The sequence below is a fragment of the Excalfactoria chinensis genome, chromosome 2 (assembly GCF_039878825.1).
Source record: "Excalfactoria chinensis isolate bCotChi1 chromosome 2, bCotChi1.hap2, whole genome shotgun sequence".
Classification (NCBI taxonomy): Eukaryota; Metazoa; Chordata; class Aves; order Galliformes; family Phasianidae; genus Excalfactoria; species Excalfactoria chinensis.
In genome coordinates, this window is record NC_092826.1 from 94,763,291 (window position 1) to 94,787,345 (window position 24,055).

General features: G+C 38.4%; 1 protein-coding gene across 1 annotated transcript in view; it reads left to right on the top strand.

Annotated features, from left to right (window-relative positions):
• Positions 1-24,055, top strand: part of VPS41 (VPS41 subunit of HOPS complex) — a 102,733-nt gene that overhangs the window by 74,217 nt on the left and 4,461 nt on the right. Inside the window, exons 15-26 of the mRNA XM_072328518.1 lie at positions 2,262-2,323; positions 3,027-3,108; positions 9,673-9,765; positions 10,252-10,379; positions 11,226-11,370; positions 12,708-12,749; positions 12,876-12,926; positions 14,559-14,696; positions 17,126-17,180; positions 18,413-18,553; positions 20,490-20,626; positions 23,721-23,820. Of these exons, the coding sequence (XP_072184619.1) occupies positions 2,262-2,323; positions 3,027-3,108; positions 9,673-9,765; positions 10,252-10,379; positions 11,226-11,370; positions 12,708-12,749; positions 12,876-12,926; positions 14,559-14,696; positions 17,126-17,180; positions 18,413-18,553; positions 20,490-20,626; positions 23,721-23,820 (1,174 nt within the window). The remainder of the gene's footprint in view (positions 1-2,261; positions 2,324-3,026; positions 3,109-9,672; positions 9,766-10,251; positions 10,380-11,225; positions 11,371-12,707; positions 12,750-12,875; positions 12,927-14,558; positions 14,697-17,125; positions 17,181-18,412; positions 18,554-20,489; positions 20,627-23,720; positions 23,821-24,055) is intronic.

Here is a 24,055-nt window from a genome sequence, read left to right on the forward strand (position 1 = left end):
TTCTATTCAAAACAAAATATCTGATTTCTTTAAGAGCACTATGAGATGCTACAAATGCATTCCCTGTTCTGTGTCGCACCAGACAATAGCTGTTAGGCACACTCTGACTAGCATTCGATTTCCTGGTTTCAGCTGCAGAACAGGAATGTTAGTGCATGAAACATGAAAGGATGCGGATTTTATAAAGGTTCTATTGACATTAAAAAAAATTTCACTTCTCTGACTGCTGATAGGGTTTTTGTTTACTTTTACTTTTGTGTTAAATTTGCTGTTGTTCAAGAAACACGCATTATTACAATATTAGTGATAGAGCATGGGGTGGCACATTTCTCTAACTTCTACCCTGTACGTGTGACAGGGTTTTGGTGGGAGTATCAAAGGTGCAATTGGACAACCTTTTAAATACTGCTGAAATTCTGTTGCAGTTTCGCATCTAACTCTCATATTGCTTTGCAATTCTCATTAGTTTACATAGTTAAGTTCCTTTTCTCTAGGATAGTTATTTCAAGTTTCTTCAAAGAGCAACAAAGTGTACTGATGTTAAAGACAAAAATGGGAGGTAGATAATGTAACAGCCACAAAAACATCTCTAATTTTCATTTTTTTTCTTAAATTGACCTCAGTATAAATACTTTATTTTGTTAATACTGGTACTTGTTTAATATGTTGCATTTAGGTACAAAGTGTTAAAAGAGATTTTTAATCTTTAGCAAAATCATTTTTATAATATGAACACAGTGTATCCATACATCTTAAAAAGTTCTTATGTTGTCCAGAAGTTGAGCCAAGACCTAATGGACCTGATGGATTATCTATCGAGAGTTTGCATGTTTTAGCTGCTTTGTGGCCCTTGCAAAAGATACAGAGATTTCTTGAGAGTCAACCTGGCAATATATTAGAAAAGAAAAAAATATGCTTTTCTCTTGATTTGCAAAAACTTCTCCCCTAGGATGAAATTCATCATGGGCATATACAAGCATAGTTGTTGAGCATTATTGTGAAACCTGCAAAGGCTGTTAATGGAGAAAAATAAAAGTTGATAACGAGCCCCAAGTGAAGGCTTAGGGATACAGGAATTTAAAACTAGTCATGCTCTCACTGCCTGTCAGTGATCAGACCAATGGCATCCCACTTGTACCACCTGACAAGTGTTGTAGTTGTCTTGGGTTTTTTTAGGCTGCGATTATATTCACCACCCCTCTGCACCTCCTGAGCAGAGTGCAAGAGCTCTGTACAGCTACAGGTCCTACAGACCCTTTCCTTATTCTGTTGTCTCTGCTCATTGGGATACTGACGCACAGGAGAGAGGCTGCTAGCAATTTTCATTCTTGAGAATAGTGAAGTTGAAAAGCAAAGATTGTTCATGTAGCGGAGTGAGAACCAAAAATCTTGAGTATGTTTGTGATTTTTCTTTTTTCCAACTTCAAAACAGATTAACTAATAGAAGCTATTAGATACCACAATTCATATTCTCTTTTGCTCATCAGTGTCTGATTTTGATTTTAAAAATTATGCCTGAGAAGACCTTCTCTTATCTGTGCAGAAAACAATGGCTTTCTTATTTTATAACCCTCTTCATAGCTTGAAACAATGTGTTTTGAATGATGTGACTCTTAAGTTATGCAGTGGGTACACTAGTCTATATTGACCTTAACACTAGCATCGGGGTTACAGCAGAAGGCAAGCTGTTTGACAGAATTCTAGCATTAAGTGCCTACCAAATTATTTGCTGCTGAAATGTCTGATAAACTCTTGAGAAGTTGAAAATAATGTGCAATTGTATTTCACACTCTTGAAAAATTATCAGTAATTCCTTTACTTTATGAAGCATCCCTAGGGCTTATATTCTCAACCAAGATTTTTGTCTATTGCAAACTTAATGTTGATAGAGAAGATTCTTCATACGGTGGTTATGTTCTTAGCAAGCAGTCTTATTTTGATACGAGCACTGAATGATCAGCTGTGTGTATTGAACCATCTTTAGCATATAGAAAATGGTACAGTCTTCCTAGTGTAAACAAGATTATGAAAAAGATGTAAAAGAGCATCTCAATTTGAGTTCTTGGGGTATTTAGGCAAATATTTTGTATTGACTGTTATGTTCTGTGGGCCTTGCATCTAAAGTAGAACTGAGAGTTTCCATGTAGGTGCTGGTGCTTGACATAATGAAAGTGACTGCAGCTGAAATGGTACTTACTGTAGCAGTAAAGTACTTGACTTCCAAACTTTCATAACTAATTACTTATTTTTATTCTCTTTAGGACATAGGCTTAGCCTATATAAATCACCTAGTGGAGAAAGGAGAGCATGACCTGGCTGCTCGGTAACATATTAAAGATTTTCTTTGCTGGCTGAAGTGTGTCTGTGAGAAATAGTGTGAGCAATTACTGATTCTGAAGTGTTTTGTGCCATCTTTTTCTGTGTGTTCTGGTGTTTCTGAAGTTCCAAACCATATAGACATATTATTGTGTCCTTTATTTTCTTGCCCATAGAGACCAGAAAGTTATTGGAATCTTTCATAAGTTTAATTGAAATTGAAACGTACTTTTTAGAAAGTAACCTGTGATGTTTTTCAAAATTACACTAAATTTTCAACATTGAGGTTTCCTTTAGATGCTGATAATCTTATTACTGTTTCAGTTGCATGTAAGACTGTCAGAAGATAGTTTGTGGTTCCTTGGGTGAAACCAAAAAGACAGATTTGGTTACCTAAAAGATAAGAAATTGCCTAATATTTGTATTTTAATAGGTATGTATGTGTTTATATGTCTTTAAGTGCTTAATTTTACTTTGTGAGCGAAATTTTTGAATTTGTTGTGCAACCCTAATTGATAAGGATGAATGCATAGTAAGCTGTCAAGTTCTTTTGAGTGTGTTGAAATTGCTTGAAGCAATTCCTGCCAAAATTAGTGAAATTTGAATGAGTCTGGTAGAGAAAATAAAGGAATCGGTTCAATAATGCTGTCACATTTGTGTTATTCTGTGTATGAATTTTTTTGTTCTCTCCCCTTTCATTTTCCTCACAGAAAGTGCCAGAAAATTCTTGGCAAAAACACAGAACTCTGGGAATTTGAAGTTTACAAGTTTAAAGAAATAGGTCAACTTAAGGTAAGTTTATTTGTATCTCTCAGGTGAAGTAATTGGCATGCTCTATTTCCTTCATGTTTTGAGCAAGTATCTAAAGAATTGACATTTAATGACTAATGTGGAAGCACAAGACACTGCCTTTGAAATTCCTGCACCAGATCCTGAGTTGTACAGTTGTCACTCAGGTTGATAGGTGTATGTTAACAAGCCTTCAAACAGGGTTAGAGGCAGAGCATGTCCCAGGTACTCATCTACCTATTTTTAACTTGCTGACAGCCCACAAGTAGAAGACCCACCCCCAGGGCCTTTACTTTCACAGATGCTTACAGTTAAATACATCATTCCCATTTCATTTTCACTTCCTTCAAGTATGTCTTCAAAAATCCTGCCTCAGTTTTAACACAGAAGAGCCTCTGTGAGTACCAGTCTTTCCTGAAAATCCAAGTCCCTTACAGCAGAGACACAGCTTTAATTGTAAAAAAATAGTTAAATAGTGAAGTAATTTAGGGAAAAACTATAGAATCATAGACTGGCTTGGGTTGGAAGGGACCTCAGAGATCATCTAGTTCCAACTGCCTTCTGTGGGCAGGGTTGCCAACCACTAAATCAGACACTAGATCAGGTCACCCAAGGCCCAGTTCAGTCTGGCCTGGAAAGCCTCCAGAGATGGGACATCCACAGCTCCTCTGAGCAGCCTTTTCCAGTACCACACCAACCTCGCACTGAACAGTTTCCCCCCAACATCTAATCTAATATCCCCTCCATTCATTTTAAATCATTCCTCCTTCTCCTATCACTATCTACCCTTGTAAAAAGTTGATTTCCCTCCTCTTTAAGCTCCCTGTAAGTTCTGGAAGTCAGCAATGAGGTTTCCTTCTCCAGGCTTTTCATTTCCTCTTTCCCTCTCTCTTTTTCTTTGCAAAATGTTTCCCATTTAAAATATATTCCTTCGTGTATTAGTGTTTTGGCTTAGTTTTTAACTAAAATAGGTAAAGGAAATAGGTTACCAGTTTCATACTGGAAGAATATATGACTTGAAGGGATATATATGTATCCTGCTGCAGAATTAAAACCTTGATTCCTTATACAGCTGTTAGCTGACTTTTCTCAATAAAGGTCCTTTGATCCTGTTCTTTTACAGATAATTAAGTAGTAACACTGCCAGGTTTTTGTTTATCTGGAAAGCTAAGATTCAGACACAAAAGATGTAATTAAGAAGCTTTACATAATCTGTATGATTCTGTCAGACATTCTGTCTTTTCTACAGTCAAAATGGGCTCTTTTCTCTTGATAATGTGTATGTAAACTATTCCCTCCACATAGCAGAAGGTGAGAGGTAGGGCAGGGGGATACCCATGGTCTGTGCAGTTCTGTCAGTGACTCCTAGGGCTGAAAATGAGTGCAACGTGTCTTGCTCTAGGATACATTCCTGTATGCGGGAGAAAAAAAAGGAGATATGGGAGCCTGCATACAAACTCTGAAATTTAAAAAAAAAAAAAAAAAAAAAAAAAAAAAAGACAAGTATTATTTTTCTTTTGCAAAAAGAAAACTTGTTTATTTTGTGTTTTTTACTTTTTTATTCTTTTGAATTTCTATTTTAAATTGTTGATTGATGGCTGATTAACTGTTGGTTCTTGAACAAAAAGTCCAAGCATCTGGGCTAGATCTTCCTGCTGGTGTTCAGTGCTTCTTCCTGTCCAAAACAAAGTCTGCTTCTCCACAGCAACAGCTGCCTGTGTCACTTCTGGTTCCTCCTCCCACCCTAGTCAGGGATGAGGGAGTGGGACAGGAAGGATGGGCTCAGGGAAGCCTCAGCTGTCAAAAGAAGAATGACCAGAAAATGGAGGCTCCATGTGAGCCCACGGGGTGGCCCTGAGTTGGGGCTCTCTTGGGTAACAGTAAACTTACAGGATCCTTATGCCTCTGTGATATTCGAGCCCCCAGCAGTTAAGGTCCCTCTGCTGAATTCATCCCACTGCCCTGGCTCATCAGCTCATGGGATGGCAGTCCCTGCCCTGCTTCTTCCTCAGGATTTAGTGAAGAAGAGATGAGAGGTCATGGGAAGGGACAAAGCAGGGGGATGGGAAGGACAGACTCATCGGAGCCTTGGCTGTGAAAAGAAGAATGACCAGGAAATGGAGGCTCTGTGTGAACCCCCAGGATGGCCCTGAGCTGGGGCTCTCCCAGATAAGGGCAGTCTTACGGGATGGGAGCATCAGCACCGGCATCGAGGCGGCTGTTTGGATGGAGGTGGATGAATCCTGGAGTCGCGGCGATCTGTGGGGCGCAGTCTCTTTCTGAGCCTGACGGTGGTCTGGTGGCTGGTCTGCACCAGCGGAGGTGGATCCACCTCCATCATATCATCCTCCGGAGGTAGATCCACCTCCATGGGCTCGATGCCACTGCCCATTTCCATCAGCCGCCTCTTCTTGAAAGGTGGCTGCTTCATCCCAGGAAGGAGAAATTTCTTGATGTGCAAGCACCACTAGCTCTCTCTGCACAGGGGAGTGTTCCGTGGAAACCAAACATGGCAGTTGGGAGACAGTTGCAAGAATGTACCAAGAGAGTTGGGGGAGGGGGAGAGCAGGGGGTTCTCAGCCACCCTGCATTTGCCTTGGACATACCAAGAGGATCAGGGCAGGGGGTTCTTGAGCACCTTGCAGCTTGCTGTCTGTGCTAGACAGCAGCAGAGAGGGGGCAGAGCATACTGATACCCCACAGGCAGCCAAGAGAGATGTAATCATTAAAAACCATTGAGTTTCAGGGGTTGCATTAGCTGTCATTTCCCTCTGCTCCAGGAGTATGAGAAGGTGGCACTTCTGCCCTGATCCCAGAGGAGAGAGGTGGGGAGAAGAGGGCCTGGCATCCTCTGGGCAATCGTACTGAGACAGAAGAGGTGTCTGCCTGAGGGCGTGTGAGGTCTCTGGGATATGGTCTTGGCCTGAGAATTGGCCTGTGGATGAGAAGGCTGATTAGAGATTGCAGTCCTCAGCCTGCACTTTCCATAGCTACAGAGTGGGTGGTGGAAGGTGAAGCTAGGCCCTCCATTACAGTGCACAAAGGATAGCTGGTTATCAGTCATGGCTCTGGATGTAGTCTGGTCAGATTCAGTCTCTGCAATTTCTGGATTATGGGTCTTATGAAGCTTAGGGCAGGATCCAGGTGTGCAGGTAGATTCAGATGTGCAGGTGGCTGTTGTATACCAGTTGACCCCCATGTACCTCAAGCAGCATGAAGTATTCAGATCCTACCATCAGGTGAAGAGGAAGAGAAGGTGTTTGTTTCCTGTACAGCGTCTAAATTATAAATCATGTGCTAAGAGAATCAACAAACTGTTGAACTAAGATTTAAGCCAGTTATATTCCTGTGTCTGGTGGTGAATTGCTGTGCCTATGATAACATGGTACCAGATGATCTCAGTTTCTTCTTTGATAAAAGTGGTCGCAAAAGAGGAGCAGTCTGCTCTGTCTCGTGTTTTTCCTGGTAGGAAGCCAGGTACCATGATGGTATACGCTTAATGTGAGATCCTCAGTTAATAAATTGCCTTGGGATATAAGGCTGTATGCTGCTGTCACTGCCAAACGTACGTTTATTTCTGAATTTGATGGCTTCCTATTCAAACTCAATGAGCCAAAAAGGACATATTATTAAGATGTCACAGTGTGCAGTCCCTTGCTGGTTTTAAACTGTTTAATTCTGTTCAAAGAGTGAAAGTGTTTCAGTGTTATGCTTTTTAGAAATGCATGGCTTTTGTGTTGGTCACACTAGTGCAAGAACAGCCTTGCCTTTTATATGAGTTCTTAGTGGTTCGGTGCACTCTTTGCTACATTGGAAGATGAAATCACATGCTTCTGTCTTTTTATTTCAATCCAGTAAAGGACTTGAGTGCAGGTAGCAGTGAAATTTTGATACACTGCTTCTCAGTTCTCTTGGTTTTATTTTGTCTGTAGATACAAGCATCTGGAATGGATGTTTTTCTTGATTCCACTTATGTCATCCAACAGACTGTAAAATATAAAAATATTCACACAGTTGCTGCAAAAAAAAATCTCTGCTAAATTACTACCTTTCTAAATGGTTGGTTGTTTTCAGATCCATTGGAAATGGACTTGGGAAAACATAAGGTACAGTATGTTACATCATTCAGCTCCAGGTTGCAGTCCTAGAAATTGCCTTAATTATTTTACTATTGCAATTTTGTACAAGTTTTCCGCGGTTACTAAGGTTACTTACCTGAAATAAGTTTAGCTGGGTCTAAGTTCTTGTAATGCTTGACATTTCCTATGTTATTTGAAATTTCTACATATTTATCCAACCAGCATCTATGAAACACCATAATGTAATCAGGCTATAAAGGCTTTTAGCCTTGATGAGGAGACAAAGTGTTTTCTAGGACCAAGAAATAAAGTCACATGAACTTTTGAAGTACAGTTCTTTGTTTTGGAATGGTTGTATTACTTTGTCATTCTCTGGAATTATTTGTGCATTTCAAAAGGAAACTTTCTTAAAGATTTTTCCCTTCATCTTCTAGCCATTGCCTGAAACCTGATGGTTGCAGTATCGTCTGTGGGTTTAGGGGTTTTTGAGTGTACTATATTAAAAAATCCTACTTGGCTATCAAGGCTGCATTTTGGTGTCTTGGTGATTCGCAATTCTGCATCTGAATTGTAAACAGTAGTTTCAGAATTTTAGAGCCTTGAGGCAATCTGCTCCTCTAACGGTGCTACCCTGATGAAGTCTTGAGCTTGTGCATGAATAACTGCAGCATTAGGTCCAGGGTTCCAACTTGAGCAGCTGGGGAATGTGGATTTGATGGAGGAAGTCAAACTGTGAGCACTGTTGATTGTGGCATGGGGGATATGCTCCATGCTGTTGGTTCTGCTGTGGCAGCAGTGACTTTCAGCAGGGGTGCGGGATGATCAGGTGGTAACAGGGATGCTTTAATGACCAAAATGTTGGCTAGAGGACACTTCAAAGACTTCACCTGACTTGGTGGGCTTAGCACTGAGCAGCGTTATCCAGACAGCCTATTTCATCTCAGAAGTATCCTCAGAGGAATACATATCTGTGGTTTGGGCTTATTGGTGAGATGTTTTAGGCTATCTCATGTCACCTTCTATATTTGATTTCTTGTGTATATCCAGCTTTTATTGATCAGAAGTCTGAAAGCATGTGTGAAGAAGAAAGAAGAAAGAAAGTGCTTCTGTATGTAGTATCTTCTTTTCACTTAAAGTCAGTTTCCCTGTGTGGCTCAGGAATTGATATAAAGGCATCCCAATTCTGTAGCTTTTTGTCTGTCTGACCTCACTCTTTAACTACTGCTTAAAGATAAAACGGGAGAGTTTGTAACCTCCAGCACAGGTTTTAGTTCAGCTTTTTGCCTTGGCTCAAAAATTATTTGGATGCTATTCTGTCTTCTCTGGGCGCAGGAGCCAGGCTACAGGAGGTGGTTGCAATTTCCCTTTGAAGCAGTGGAACTTGGGGCCACAGTGGTTTCCTTTCTGCCTTACTCTAGGCCCAGATGAAGAGGCAGCTGCCTCTGCTCCTCAGTGAGTGGTGCTAGCAAAGCAGAGTCAGAAACTGCAGCAAAACCTTTTCACTGAAGCTGTTTGCTTAGGGGAGGGGACAGTAAAGTAGAAAGGGGATATGAGAACAAGCATTTTGGGGATCTTCTCTTCTTTGAATCTCCAGCTGACATCCAGCTTGCTTTCTTTGTGGTTTGGTTCCCTGGGGCAGCTGGCAGGGCTGTGTCCCAAGGTAGCTGATAAATTCTGTAACAGATGATGAGAGCTGGTGTTGGCAGCATCCTGCACTTCAAAGCCATATACTGGGAGAGTTGGTTCTGAATAGTCATTGTTTGTAAAACCACACCAACCTGTCTTGTAGTGTAATGTTTTTTCTGCTTTGTTCAAGCAGTCTCAGTATTGAAGTGTTCCTCAACATGTTATGTTAGTGGGCAACAGGCAGTGTCTCCGAGTGTTTGGAGGAATTTCATTGGTGCTGGACTTTCAGCTATAAGCGCCAGAGTCCCAGCATGGCTAGTAGTGGTGGGGTTTGTTTTAGAAGGCTGTAATAACCTTGGCCTCCTTTTGTGTGGAATAATAGTGGTAAATAAGAAGCTGTGCTGAAATTCCATGGCATGAGCTGATTAGTTCAGGCAGATTCCTGTCTCCTGCCTGTCAGCATGCAGTTTCTTAACACCTTCTATAGAGCAACAGATCACATTCATTCAGAATTTCATCAATTTTTTCTAAGGGATCTTTTGCGTGTGTGTTATTCTCTAATGACTGACCTTGGTAAGTCCAGTGGCTCATTTTCCCATTGCAAATAGTATCTTACCACAATCTATCTAATGAAATTTATTTCAGGCAAGTTATATGATTCTAGCATGTGCCATCTTAAAGCAGGTAATACTAGGATACTGCTTACAAATCAGAGCATACATTTTTTCCAGTGCTTACTAAAAGCCATGTTTTGTGCATGACTTTGCTGTTTGTTTCCCAACCACTCTTTTTTCTGTCTTTAAAATACTGGGATGTTATATATCATACCCTTTCTTACTCCTTGTTCTATTTGTTCCTACAGGCAATTAGTCGTTACTTGCCCAGACGGGATCCAGTTTTGAAACCTCTTATATATGAGATGGTCCTGCATGAGTTTTTGGAGAGTGACTATGAGGTACTACAGCCAGACATGTCCACATCTAGTAGCAGTTGCAAGCAAAAGACACTGAGCAGTGTAGAATTCCAGTTACAAATTCTCCATCATGTTCAAGCAGGTTGTCAATGAACAATTCCATGATAGCAAAACGTCACATTTTGTTTGTTTTCAGAAGAATAAATAAAATGTTTCTCAGAGAGCTCTAATCTTTTAGGATTGTTTACTTATTAGGGATACTATTATTTTTAGTTGTTTAATGTAACAAAAGTAGTCTACCTGCTTCACAAAGCAAGCAACACCTGCAAGAGACCCAGCTTCATGAATCTTGATAACGTTGCCCTGAGAAGGAAAATCTATACACTGTGCGTGTTTGTGGGCATGTAAAAGTGGCTTAGAGGTGAAGCACAGCATGTATCATCTCAGAGGCTTAGCTGGGGCTTTGATGTTTTGAAATGTTCCTTAGGCACTTCTTTCTGTTTCTGTTACAATCTCTTATACTTTTAGGGGTTTGCAACCCTGATAAAAGAGTGGCCTGGAGATCTCTACAACAACACAATCATAGTTCAAGCTGTAGTAGATCACCTGAAGAAAGATCCACAAAACAGGACATTGTTAAGAACACTTGCAGAACTGTGAGTACAATTTAAAACTCCTATTACAGAAAGTGTGCTTGAGATAGGATACAGTAGGTTATAAATATTTGTCTAACTCTCTTAACAGAAATACTTGCTGCGCTGCAGTGTTGCAGCATATGAAGGCAAAGAGTTTAGTACTGGATTTGCTACTTTCCAGAACAGAGGGAAATAACAGGAAAATAGTCTTTTTTTTCTTTCTTTTTTTTTTTTTTTTTTTTTTTTTTTTTCCCCTCTATTTAAAAATAGTATATATATAAGTTTACTGCATGGCTGGAAATATGTAACTAGAAAATGTGTTTAAACTGATCTGGTTCTAAAGTACTTCTTACATGGACACAGTTGTTCAGTTTTCTCAGCCTGATGCCCACCTGTATTAAGTTATCTTCATAAAACCTCTTTACAGAAGGCAGAGCTACTGTCTGCTGCTCTATTACTGTTTGTCCCAAAGTTTTCAGATAACAATATGGGCTGGTTTTGTGTTCATGTGTGTTTTGTTTTTGTTTTTTTGTTGTTTTATTTTGCTCTGAAGTGAGTTTCTGGTAGCTTAGTTAGAAAAGCTAATGTTTTGGGTCACTTTCCATGTGATTTGAAAACAGAGGGTAGTGAAAATGCAGGAACCACAGAACATGAATACTGTGACTGTTATATAAGTAGAGTTGCACAGTGCTATTCCTCATCCTGAAAAATCAGCACCTATTGAAATATTCATAAAATCAGGTAGCATCATAATGAGTTTTACATTCTGTTACATTATATACATCTAACTATATATATATTTTTTTCCTCTCAGAGGTGATTTTCTTGCACTTAGGTCAAGTAAATTGTAACATTGCTTTTTGGCAGGTATACTTATGATCAACGCTATAGCAGAGCCCTAGAAATTTACCTAACTCTGAGGCACAAAGACGTCTTCCAGTTGATCCACAAGCACAATCTGTTCAGTTCCATCAAAGATAAAATTGTTCTACTCATGGATTTCGATTCGGAGGTATGGTGCTTGTAATGCTTTTATATTCAGTTTCAGTAGAGATTCCTAATTTGTTAAGATATAAATTAGTTTGAAGATAGCAGTGAGGCATAGAGTTTTTTACTGTGTCTGGATACATTCTGAGGTATCACAGTATCACAGTATCGTGCGAGTTGGAAGGGACCTTAGAGATCGAGTCCAACTCCTTGGTTTCGAGCCCGAGGTAAGGAGTTGTTTACCTAGACTGCATAGTAATTGATCCAAGGATGAAATTTTTCTTTCATATTTCCATTTGAGTGTCACTCACAGTGAGAAGAATACCAGTTCTGAGGTCATTTTTGTAGGTAGACTTTCACAATTATATTTTTCTGCATTTCTCATCAATTCACACTGCTAATGAGCCAAATAAAGTAAGCATTTAATTTGTTGTGAGACAGATTTTGAATGTATCTTGCACTTTTTTTTGTTGTAACTTATTACTCTGTTTCACTGAAAGCTTCTGAAGTTATTAACTTAAATCTCTAAAATCAAGAAGTGTGTATGTGTTGCTGAATTCAGTCTTCTTCCCAGTTGTCTAAAACCTCAGCAAATGAGATTTGGTATGAGTGCTAGGAAAATAATCTGTTTGGTCCTTGGGGAAACAATCTCTATGATCCTTGGGAGAAAACAAATAGATCACCTGTTTCTGTGTAGCTGTTGTTTCAGCACTGGAACTAAAATATGGAGTCATCTACATTTGGTATGCCCCTTTTAAAAAGTGTATGAAAAATAGTGTTTTTTTTTTAATAAACATAATGAATTATATCAAGCATCTGTGAGTTTATTTTATTTTATTGAACCAAAATTTGATCTTATAAGTGGAAGAAGAACAGGCACCCTGGTGCTTACTCTTCTTACATGATCTTGGCTGCTCCTTTTACAGGAGCAGCGTGCAGATAGGCTGGAGGAATCAAATTTTAAGGCAGGTTGAGCTGTGTGTTTGCTATATAGTCATCACCCTGCAACTGACTTTTGCATTGGGACAAATAGTATTTCTTCAGCATTTGCCAATGGCCTTCTGTGACTCAAGATTCAATGGGCATAATTTACTTGCAATGTAAGTGCACAGTGTTGATTACTGTCAGTTTGTAAACTTTGGAGAGGTATTCTGGAGGAGTACATTATGTTTGTTTACCTATAATGCTCTGCTGTTGGGGAATGCTGTTGTTATGCAAACTGCTTTCTGAATTAATGCTGCTGAAGAGAGCAAGTCTGCAGTGTCTATACAGTACCCATCAGTGAACGAGCATAATGCTGTAATCAAGAGTGACAAAATGTGCGTACCTATTTCTTACCTGGATTTTCTTTCTTTACTTTAGAAAGCAGTAGACATGCTTTTGGATAATGAAGATAAAATTTCCGTGAGTATGATATGTTCATGATAGGTGATCCAGTGCTGCTTGCATTTTTTATCCTCCTTTTTATATTGTGAATGTGATGTTCACAGAGGTTTGCTTATCTCTTGGTTTTTATTTGTTTTCTTGTAGATTGACAGAGTTGTTGAAGAGCTAGAAAACAGACCTGAACTACAGCATGTGGTAAAGACTTCTATATCCTACTAGTTTCACTTTAAGTCAAATAAGATATCTGCAGGACACATCTCTGGTAGATTACCTCTCCTTTGAGGACAGGCTGAGAGTGCTGGGGCTATTCAGTGAGGAAAAGTCCACGAGGTGACCTGATAGTGGCCTTTCGGTATCTAAAGGGGAGTTGCAGGAGAGAAGGAGACAGACTCTAGCAGGGTCTGTGGTGGTAGAACAAGGGGAAATGGTTTCAAGCTCAAAGAGGTTAGATTTAGATTAGATGTAAGGAAAAGATATTTTGCAGTGAGAGTGGTGTGGCACTGGAGCAGGTTGCCCAGAGATGTGGTTGATGCCTTTCAGTGTGAGGCTGGTTAAGGCCCTGGGCAACCTGATCTGTCTGTGGTGCCCATGTTCACTGTAGGGGATTTGAACTAGACGACCTTCAGAGGTCTCTTACAACTCTTAAGGATTCTATGATCTTATGTGTGTATGCTGTCAGTGTGCACACGGTAATGAAATTTCATAAATCACAACCAAAAGTGGCAACTTCTGCTCATCCACTTTCTACCATAGTGATAGCCTTTTTACAGTAGTTAAATCTTAAAGTGTATACTTGTGAGAACTAGGTAATGAACTGCATTTCAGTTAACATCCTCTGAGGTATTCCTTATTTGCATTGCAGATGCTTGTTCTCTCTGGTCATTTCCTTCTTGCTTGCTTCTCACTTCCTCTTTCCATACATAGAAGTGGGGTTGGATGTTGGGTGCAACTCTGAAACACATTTTTCTGTTCCATAAAGGCAGCAAGCTGCTTATCTTTCTAGAGCAGTAACTTCCATACTCTGCAGGACTGTTCTGCTTTGCGCAGAATTACAATACATCAGAACGACTGTGGCTCCAAATTGCTATTCTGAGAGTAGCTCTTCAGTTGGAGCATGCTGTTGGTAGAATGCTTAAATGTAACTGTGATCTTGGGCTGTATTAGGGAGGGAAGTTTTAACTTGCTGCAGTGTGCTGGTTGGGGCTCAAGGCATCGATCGATCTGCTGGAGAGAGTGAGTTTATGAGTTCGAGATCTGATTATAGCAAACAACTCTATGAAGTGCGCAGCTTGCAGCCCAAGAGCTTTTCGAAGAAGATGCCCTCAGTTTATGGAGGGCATGCATTTGTTTCAGAGCGTGGAGCCTGCTTCCCTTTGGATACAAGTAACCCTCCAGATTATTCTTAAGTCTTTTATTTATTTATTTTTGCTCATAGAGGAAGAATGGCTTTCATCCCTCTATTTATAGTACCAGTACTTTGGTTAAAATGTTCATAGTCTAAACTTATCGGTCAAGCATATCTAGATAAATAAATGTTTTGTTTGACCTATTTCTCCAAAGTTTTTCATAGAATTCAAAATCTGTGAAGATTAAAGGACATTTACTCAAATGTTGCTAAAAACCTTTTTGTTTATAGAGTTAATAATGGAAAATACTGTGATGAGAGTACTTTGGGAGAAAAAAAGCAGTTTTTTGGATCAGGATTTAATCTTTGTGCCTTTTAGTATGTGTTGGTTTATTCCTGAGGAAATTACAAAGAGTTTTTTTATGCAGTCCAAATATGTTACAAAAGAGTTTCTCAATTCCATTTCTTTTTTCGATTCTTAGTATTTGCACAAGCTTTTCAAAAGAGACCATCATAAAGGACAACGGTATCATGAAAAACAAATCAGTCTTTATGCTGAATATGATCGTCCAAATTTACTACCATTTCTCAGAGACAGCACACACTGTCCGCTAGAGAAGGTAAGCCCCAGCAGGCATGAACACAATTCATGGATTTTTATATCTGATACTTGTAGAATTGCACATTTGTAAACGTGTCTGGTACTGCCCTCTACTGCCAAAAGGAGGAATCCTTTGGCTTTGTGATCATTACTTGCCGAAGTGATGCACCTTCTCTTGGCTGATAGCTAAGACCTATCTCGTGTGGCTCAGAATGGAGGAATCTGTGATGATTTTTAAGGCAGGAGTCCAAAATTCACACTTGATACATGCCTGAAGCATCTTTATTCATCAGTGTGTGACCTGACTGAGGCAGTGGGTTGTGGTTGCAAGAAATAAACAGTTGTTTTGAAAAATTTAAGCTTAGTGTTGGATCTTGAAAGATAGATAACTTTAACTGTACTTTTTCTAGCTTTATATTCTAATGTCCTGAGTTGTTTTCAAATAATTTACACAATTTAACAGTCAGTAAACTAACAAAGCCAGAATTTTACAAAGTAAATTTGCCTCTCTGTATGCAGATGTAGTGACAACAGTTGTGGAATAGTTTAAATGTAATATCAAATACTGTAGTTTACGTGGTTGACACTCTAAGCAGAACCATTTGTCGTACCTCTCTTATTTTGCTTGCTTTTTTCAATTGTCAGTCAACTTTTCTGTGCAACACAGGAAAATAAAACCATGTTAGGACTGCAGCCTTGGTCTTTGTTAAAATTGTCCCAATTGTTCCAAGAACTATGTTATTTCAGTAATGTTTTTAGGCAAGTAAGCTTGATAGGGCTGCCAGACAGAGGCTTTAATCAATGATGTTTACTTTTTTGACTGTGATTCCCTAAAATCTAGTAATTTTTATTTATTATCTCTCAAACTCTTGTATTGTGCCATATGTATTATTTGCATGATCAGGGTTTTATGTGTCAAATGTTACTTGCATATTTTTTTTCTTTTGATGCAAAATAACTGTAGTTCTTTCAGATCCAGCTCCCTATATTCAGTGCAGAAAAGCACTGTGCTTGTGCAGAAAAACACTGTGCATAAATGGTGCAAACACATTGTTGGCGCTACTTTAATCTGTAAACAAGAACATGTGAGAGACCCATTCCACCCCTCTGCTTCAGATGCACTTCCATGTCAGGCACCATTTGGTCAGACTGCCCCTCTGCTGCCATCTGTTGCACAACCACAAAATGTAATGGAATATTGGTGGGAAATTTCAAGCCCTACTGCTATACCACCACCATCCTCTGCCTCTGTTGTCATGGGTTAACATAAAAGAACAGAAAGCATTACCTTCAGAGCAGCCTTTGTAATTTTTATCATGAATGCCACATGATAATGAATTTTGCTACATACATGTATTTGCTTCAAGGAGATAAAAAGAAGAATCATAATTTCCCAAGTCTTCAGTTTCTGTTAAGCTGATTCCAGTGCTGTGTGAAAATTGAAAGAAAAAAATAAAAAAATAAAAAAATAAAATTTGAACAAGCTCATACTTATCATTGCCATAAATAAATGATAAACAATGCAAGGAGTCATTCTTTTTCTCTAAAAGTAAGCCACTGTTATTCAAGTGCAGTTTAGTAAAGCTTGTATAAAACTAAGAAAAAAATATGATTGTTCCCTCTTTTCCTCTAGAGGGAGCATGGCAGTCACTAAATGTGCAACTTTCAGAAATACTGAATACTTAGTAGTTTGTACTTCAACTTGAAAGTGGAGAGAAAAAAAGGTCATCAGCTCTGTTTTTATATTCATTACTAATTATTTATACCATCAGGCACCCTAAGTATCTGGTTGCGAAATCACTACCTTGCCTCTGGAATTCATTGTTTATATCTTTAGACTTCATAGTAACCTATCTGAAACAATCTGAGAATAGAAGGAAGGATTAATTCCTACCGATATCTTCAGTTGTAACTATATCTTATGAAGATACAGTTTTGATTTCCAAGTATGAAAATATTTGGTAAACAATTAATTTCATAGAAATTCCATAAGTGTTGAGTTTGCTTCTTGCTTCTAGGTTGTAAACAGACATGGCATCATTTATGACATAACCCAATCCTGCCAGATTTGCATTGCTAAGAACTTATTAGTAATCAGTTCGGTAATTCTAGTAACTGGGGTGTTTTTCAGCTGTGCACAGGTTCTGTAACTGCTGAGAGCTAATGTCATGAGTAGTTAAAGAATCTGTGTATAGCTGAAAAACATCCCAGATACTGAAATTATTTAACCTTAGAGAAAAAAAGCAAAAAATGCCATGGAATTTTTCCTTTTAATTAATGCCAGAGGACCTGACAGTGTATGTTACGGAAGCTGTATTCCTGTCAAAATGAGTAATGCAACTTCATGGAAGAGCATCCTTTAGTTTCTCGTAGCATTTGTGATCAATAAAATATCTTGTTACATGGTTCCCTGTATTCTCTTTCTTTCTTCTCTTGTCTTAATTCAAGGCTCTAGAGATCTGCCAACAGAGAAACTTTGTAGAAGAGACTGTTTATCTTCTGAGTAAGTAACTCTCACTGCGATAAATTATAACATGCTTTTAATCTTGTCATGAACTTTACACTGCAGAAATGTATGATATATTGTCTACTGTCTTTTAATACACTTCCCAAAGACAAAGTTGGTATGCAATCAGTAAAACCAAATAACATGATTTGGAAAATAAAGGAATCGATTATTAATATGACGTCTTGCCTTGATAGAGTATCTTATTGTCCTTTTGGTTTGGTGTTTTTCTGGTGCTTTTTGAAGGTTTTGTTTTGAGAAGTTAAATGGAGAGATTTTGGATGGAGGAAATTATTTATTTTTGAGAGTGCCTCCAAGAGAAAAGTAGTTCTCTCTGTTTGAGGACAGGGGATAAATAAAAGAGAAGTTTTACTCTGAGCACATCTCAGGAGCTTAGTAGTACATTTTGCTTCGGTGGAAGGTTTCTAATGCTGTTTTTTTCTTATTAAAAGGAAAAAAATTAAACAATTCAAACATAAATTAACTTCCCCACCTATGAATGGGAGCTGTTGTATGACTCCAAGATTTTTATGTGTGCTCATGTATTAATTGCAATCAGAATGGAAAATGTTTATTGCTGGTGTTAGGCACTGGAATGGGATGCCTGGGAGGTGGTGGAATCACCAACCTGGGAGATGTTCAAGGAACATTTGGACTGTTGGTGATAAGTGGATGGTTGGACTGCGTGATCCTGTGGGTCTATGACATAATTGATCTTTTTTTAGTAAGAACTAATTTTGTGGACCATTTGAGAGCAGAGCAGAATTTACTCATGGATTTACTTAAAGCATAGTTCAGAGCTACTGCTTCCTCCTTCCTCCTCTTATTTTCCATGGATGTAAGCTGCACTATACTTAGAGCAAGTTAAGTGTGTTCGTACAGGTTCTTAACAAGGCATAAATCAGCTTAAAGTTTATACGCATGCAAACATACATACACATGAACACACTTCAACTTGTGTCAGATGTTGCTGCAGTATGACCCAACACATCTGTAAGAAAGAGTCTGGTTTCCGGTCCAGCAAAGTAATCTGAGCACATGTTCAGGTGATACTGATAGCTCTTGAATAAGCTTTCCTTTCATCAAGTTGATTAGATTAGATCTTTAATATGGGGGAACTCATCACTTAGAAAATTTGTAAGGAAAAAGTAACAAGAACTTCTTAAATGCTTATCAGTACTCAGTGCTTTAGGTTTTATAAACTCTTTACTTCTATTTTATCCTTCCAGGCAGAATGGGTAACAGCCGCAGCGCCTTGAAGATGATAATGGAAGAATTGCAAGATGTAGATAAAGCTATTGAATTTGCCAAGGAACAAGATGATGGAGAACTTTGGGAAGACCTCATTTTATATTCTATTGACAAACCACGTAAGCAGGATAGTTTCTTAGCCTTTCCTGTGTATTTTTTGTGGAATGCTATTGAAGGTAAGGGATTGAATTATCCACATGCATGCGAAGCAAAGGCATTTTTGGATCACCAGGGAGATGTTCTGGTTTGTTGAACATGCCATATCTCCTCCTGCTGAGCACAGAAGATTCCCATAAGGCAACATGTGGGCATGCTACAGGAGGAGTACACAGAGATTTAAGACTTGACAAAGCTCTATGCAGTTATGTCCTTAATGGCAAAGTGAGGACAGAACGGTACTTTTAATTTGGCAGTGTATGAAGCTTTATTTTTAGGTACCCTCAAGATAAACACTGATGTTTATTGCAGCTGCTTCCCTTGCAGGTTTTGAAAATGGCAAGTCTTCACCTGTCTGTCCCTCAATTGTTGTTTTTTTTCTGTCATCAATGCAAGATCTATAATAACAAGATCATTTTTGCTTTTCATCCATGATACGAACATCTGCTCAGGTTTAAAGTTCAGAAAGACTCAAAAGCTGTCAGAATCTCCTTAACAGCATCTGTTTTGTTCTGGAAGCAAATTCAGGAGACTTCATATGACTGGAAAAATACAGAATTATTTTAACTACAAATTCTGTTAGTTTTGCAATCTCTTTTGGTGCTTTAAATCGAGACTCTGAAATCTGCAGGGATCTCTTTTTCCAAGGGATTCAATGTCTCATAGAATTAACGTCAGAATAGATGTATTTTCATCACTTGTCCACTAATTCTGACAAGCAGCAGCTACCAAAATCTGTTACTAATTTGAAATTATGATGTTATCAAGTTATCTTACCAACAGAAATCCATATCTAAATGTTATTCATCACTAAAAGCAATGCTACAGTTAGTGACAACTTTAGAGGGAAAGGATCTCAAAGCATATACAGTTATCTCCATTCCATCTGCCATTATGCAGAGCGACTCCAGTGGCATTCCTTGTTTTTGGGCACTGAGGAAAAACATTCAGAATAGTTCAGTTGGAAGAGACCTTCAAAGATCGTTGAGTCCAACTTCCTGATAACTTCCTGGTAACTTCAGTACTGACCAAGTTAAAGCATGTTATTGAACTGTGAGGTCAGCTCTCAGTCTTATTTGAAGTTCATCCTTCTATTTCATTTAGCCAATTACATACATTCCAGGAAGTTGGACATTTGAGTCCATCTTGTCACTGAAAACACTTGAGAAACATGTTTCCTTGAAGTTAAGTGCTTGCAAATATGCTTCTTAATCCTACCATTTAGAATAGAATATTCAAATAATAATTCAAATAATGAAGTGAAATTTCTACTTCTGTTTGAACAAGTACCTTTTTATTGAATTGAAATGTGTCATTTTCTTGTGGTTTTGATAACCTTCCAATAATTGAAGAGAGCATATAGACAGGAGGGGGAACAGCTGTTTACAAGGGTGGATAGTGATAGGGCAGGGGGGAGTGGTTTGGGTTAGATATTGTTACAAAGATTTTCACACAGGTGATGATGCACTGGAATAGGTTGCCCAAGGAGGTTGTGGATGCCCCATCCCTGAAGGCATTCAAGGCCAGGCTGGATGTGGCTCTGGGCAGCCTGGTCTAGCAGTTGGTAACCCTGCACATAGCAGAGGGGTTGAAACTAGATGATCTTTGTGGTACTTTTCAACCCAGGCCAGATTCTATGACTTGCTCGGCTACTCTGGTATCCATTTTCCAGATACCCCTGGAGTTCTGTGAATAGGCAGAATGTATCTTTATCTTCCCTGAAGGCCTATTTTCAAGTATATGCAACTGTAAGAAAGATATGAAGGCTATGTAAAAGTGGTTTAGTGCTCTCTTTAAAGAGCTGTCATAGAAACAGCCAAAGCCTGTCTGCCACTGAAGCATCCTTTAATAAGGTGGATGAATTTTTTTCTTAATTGACTTGTTTCTTGTTTTTCACAGCTTTTATTACTGGCTTGTTGAACAATATTGGAACTCATGTTGACCCCATTCTTTTGATTCATCGTATTAAGGAAGGCATGGAGATTCCTAATTTGAGAGACTCGCTAGTGAAAATTCTTCAGGACTACAACTTGCAGGTAAATGTTGTGTTCTTCCTGTGAAGATTTTCAGAAAGACATCAAAGACCATTTCAGTGAGTAGCACAAGAAATGCCTGTCACGTAGGCTTGCTCATCTTGTTAGGACATCATTATCACAGTGACTTGGGATAAAAACTTGGCAGAAAGGGTAGAAATTTGTCCAGATGAGTACTCTTTTCTCTAGATAGCATCTGCCTCTTCTGAATCTCTCCCATACTGCCATAAGTCTGGTGAGTGTGTAGAACTTTTGAAAGACTTGGATGATTTAGGTATTTCTTTTAGATCATGACTTTCAGGATTTCAAAGAGAATAGGTGTCTTGTTCCTGTATACCTCTGTGTTGTGCAAGGCTCTACCCCCGACAGACTGGTACATGTTTGCATTGTATTTGCATTTGGTTGTAGCATTACTTGCAAGTTTTTAATTGACTTCATTGGATGTTACTATCTTTCCAAAATAATGCTAGTGGAAATAGCGTACATCTTTTAAACAGTTGCATGTTGATCTTGTTGCTGTCAGTTCCCTGCTGCTTGAACTGCTGATCCCTCTGTTCCTACATTCTGTTGAAATAAAAATGGAACATTTTGTACATCTGCAAAGAGGGTGATAAAGTGCTGTTCGCATATATGCGGTGTGTGTTGGTGGATTCAGAAAAAGCTGACAAAATCATTTGGTCACATTTTGTGGACATAAGAATCATCTTGTCTTCAGATAGCTTTTAATGAAATTATTTTGGTATTAAAATGATATATTTTTCTTCTAGACTGGTATCTGAGTTTTGGGTTTTTTTTGCACTTATCATCAAAATGCTTCATGGATTTTAAGTTAATTCATTTTGAAGTAGATTTGGATAGCTTAAGGGCTAAAATTTATATCTCTGAGGAGTAATATAAATTAGGAAGTGTAATGTAACTTGTGCTTGGCTTGCTGGTACTATCGCATGACAACATAGCAAAAAAAAAAAGAAAAGAGAAATAAAGGGGACTACTTAAGGGACTTTTTTTTATGGGTTTGGTTTTTTTGTTAGAAAATTATGAACTATAGCTTAAAATAAGGTTGCTCCTAAAATGTTACAGGCAATGTAAAGTGCACCATTATAAACAGATGGTGTCTGCACTGAAATTCAGAGATGTGATCATGGCTCTTGGGCACACACTCACCTAAGTAGCTTTAGTTTGGCATGGTCAGTTTTGTTAACAGAACTGTTTCTGTACTGAGCACATACTTCAGGATTCAGCTAGGACTTCAAGTAGATGTTTTAAGTGGCCATCCCTAGCTGAGGGCAGTTCTGTCTTAGCTTCATCATGACTACTACATCCTTAAGCTCTTCAAAACTAGTCTTCAGTCTGTTTGAATGACGCCTGGCCACACCCTTTCTTCACATTGTGTAGCTTTGTGTTTTGAAATCCATGTTCTCTATTCTGGCCTGGGACGACTTTTGTTTTGCTAAAAACTTCCTGGTTTGTGTCGCATGATGTACCAGACACTTCAAACTTGTACAGCAATCCAGATTTCTTTGGTTAGGACTTCATGATTTCATCTCTTCAGATCACCAGCTCTGAATGTGCGTAAGTTTTGCTATTCCCATTTTCAAAGACAAAAAAGGAAATCCTGTTTCGAGATCCACAGAGGCTGAGCATATGTGAACTTACAGCCCATTGCTTTGCTTGCAAGTCACTGCCAAATAAGAAAACCATGCTGATGTTTTTATAACGTTAGCTCCCCAAAAAGTATTACACCTGGACCTTTATATTATTTGATTGTGACCTCATTTGCAAGCCTTGGTAAGATAGTTTTGTGCAAGATAGTACTTACACAGGTACAGATTTTTTACTATATTCCTGAATTTCCTTTATAGTAAACTTTTCTTGAGATGTGATTTTACATATGTCCAGAAGCTAAAAGCAGGTCTTCTTAGACTTCTTCTCTTTGAAAAAAATTCCTCACATCCCAACAAAATCAAGCGAATTAAATGGAATAGCTGCCAAAGCAAGTCATATGTAGTTTGCAGTGTGTGTTAGTCAATCCAGCAAATAAGTCTATTAATGTAACAAAATTTGTTTTAATTTTTCTCTTATCTGACATCTTCCCTGAATAATGTAAGTTTTTATCAAAGCTGACATGTTGTAGGTTGATTGCTTCATTTTAACTAATTACCATCCATTAGATGAATGCTGCAATCATTGTACGTGCTACCCTAAGTTCACCACAGCTTTAAAGTAAAGTGAATAGGCTGCAGCTTTGTGAAGGGATTAGTACATTTGCTGCCAACACCAAACAAACATGACACAAAAAGAGATATTAGGTATTCTATAGGGTAGAAAGGAAATGCAGATAATGTGAGAATTATCTCATCTCTTAGACAATCCATTCAAATAAGTATTACTGATTTATTTCTGCGTGGTTTTACAGCTGTACTTTACAGTTAGGAATCTATTCAGCTGCTTTATTACTCTTTTAGGAATATCCATTTTTAGGTTTTTTTTATTTTTCCATTTCTGGAAATGCAATTTTGCATGACCTGTAGCTGAATACAAGCTTCAGAATTTTCCTAAACAGTATAAGATGTGAGCTCTCATGTAAGTGCTTTTCTGAATTGGGATTAAAACTGCAAGTGGTTATTGCCTTTTTTTGTTTTTCTTCCCTTCCTGAGAAACATTTTGATAATGTTCTGTTAGTCGTTATTGAAGTTAATATATTAATACCATAATAGAGCTGTAGTAGCAATTTTAGTGTTTATACATAGTAACGTTCATCAGTGAAGTTATGATGACGTGGACAGTAAAGTTGGAATTGTTTGCATTTTAACAATGTTTATCAAGCGTAGTCTAATTTATTTTTTTTATTTCTAACTCCTGAAATCTAATTCTTCAGTGCCATAAATTTATAGATGAAATAGACCAGGAGCTACTTCATTTGGGTTTGTAAAGCCTTGAATATAGGCTGTCCTAAAAAGGAACCTGCAGTTTATTGGAAAGGCTTAAACATCTGTTGTTCTCTCTGTAGCAGCAGAAACCCAGAGGTGGTTTGCCAGGACGATGGTTATGCCCACCTGTTTAACATCTGCTGTACTTTGTGTTCTTTGCATAACAGATCTTGCTGCGGGAAGGTTGCAAGAAGATTCTTGTTGCTGACTCTCTTTCTTTGCTAAAGAAAATGCATCGAACTCAAATGAAGGGTGTTCTGGTAGATGGTGGGTACAGGGGAAATATGGTGACTTGAAATCTTTTCTGTGGTTATAAACATAAGCCATGTCACAGTCCATTTTGAAAGCTGCTGGAAAACCTGAGTATTATTTCTTCTTTTGTGGACTGTAGATCTTATTTGTAGAGACAAGATCCATCCAGCTTTATGTTTGCTCAATATATTACATATTGCATCCTGCAATTCGTCTGTAAAGGTGGGAAATGCTTTTTTGTGCCAAAACA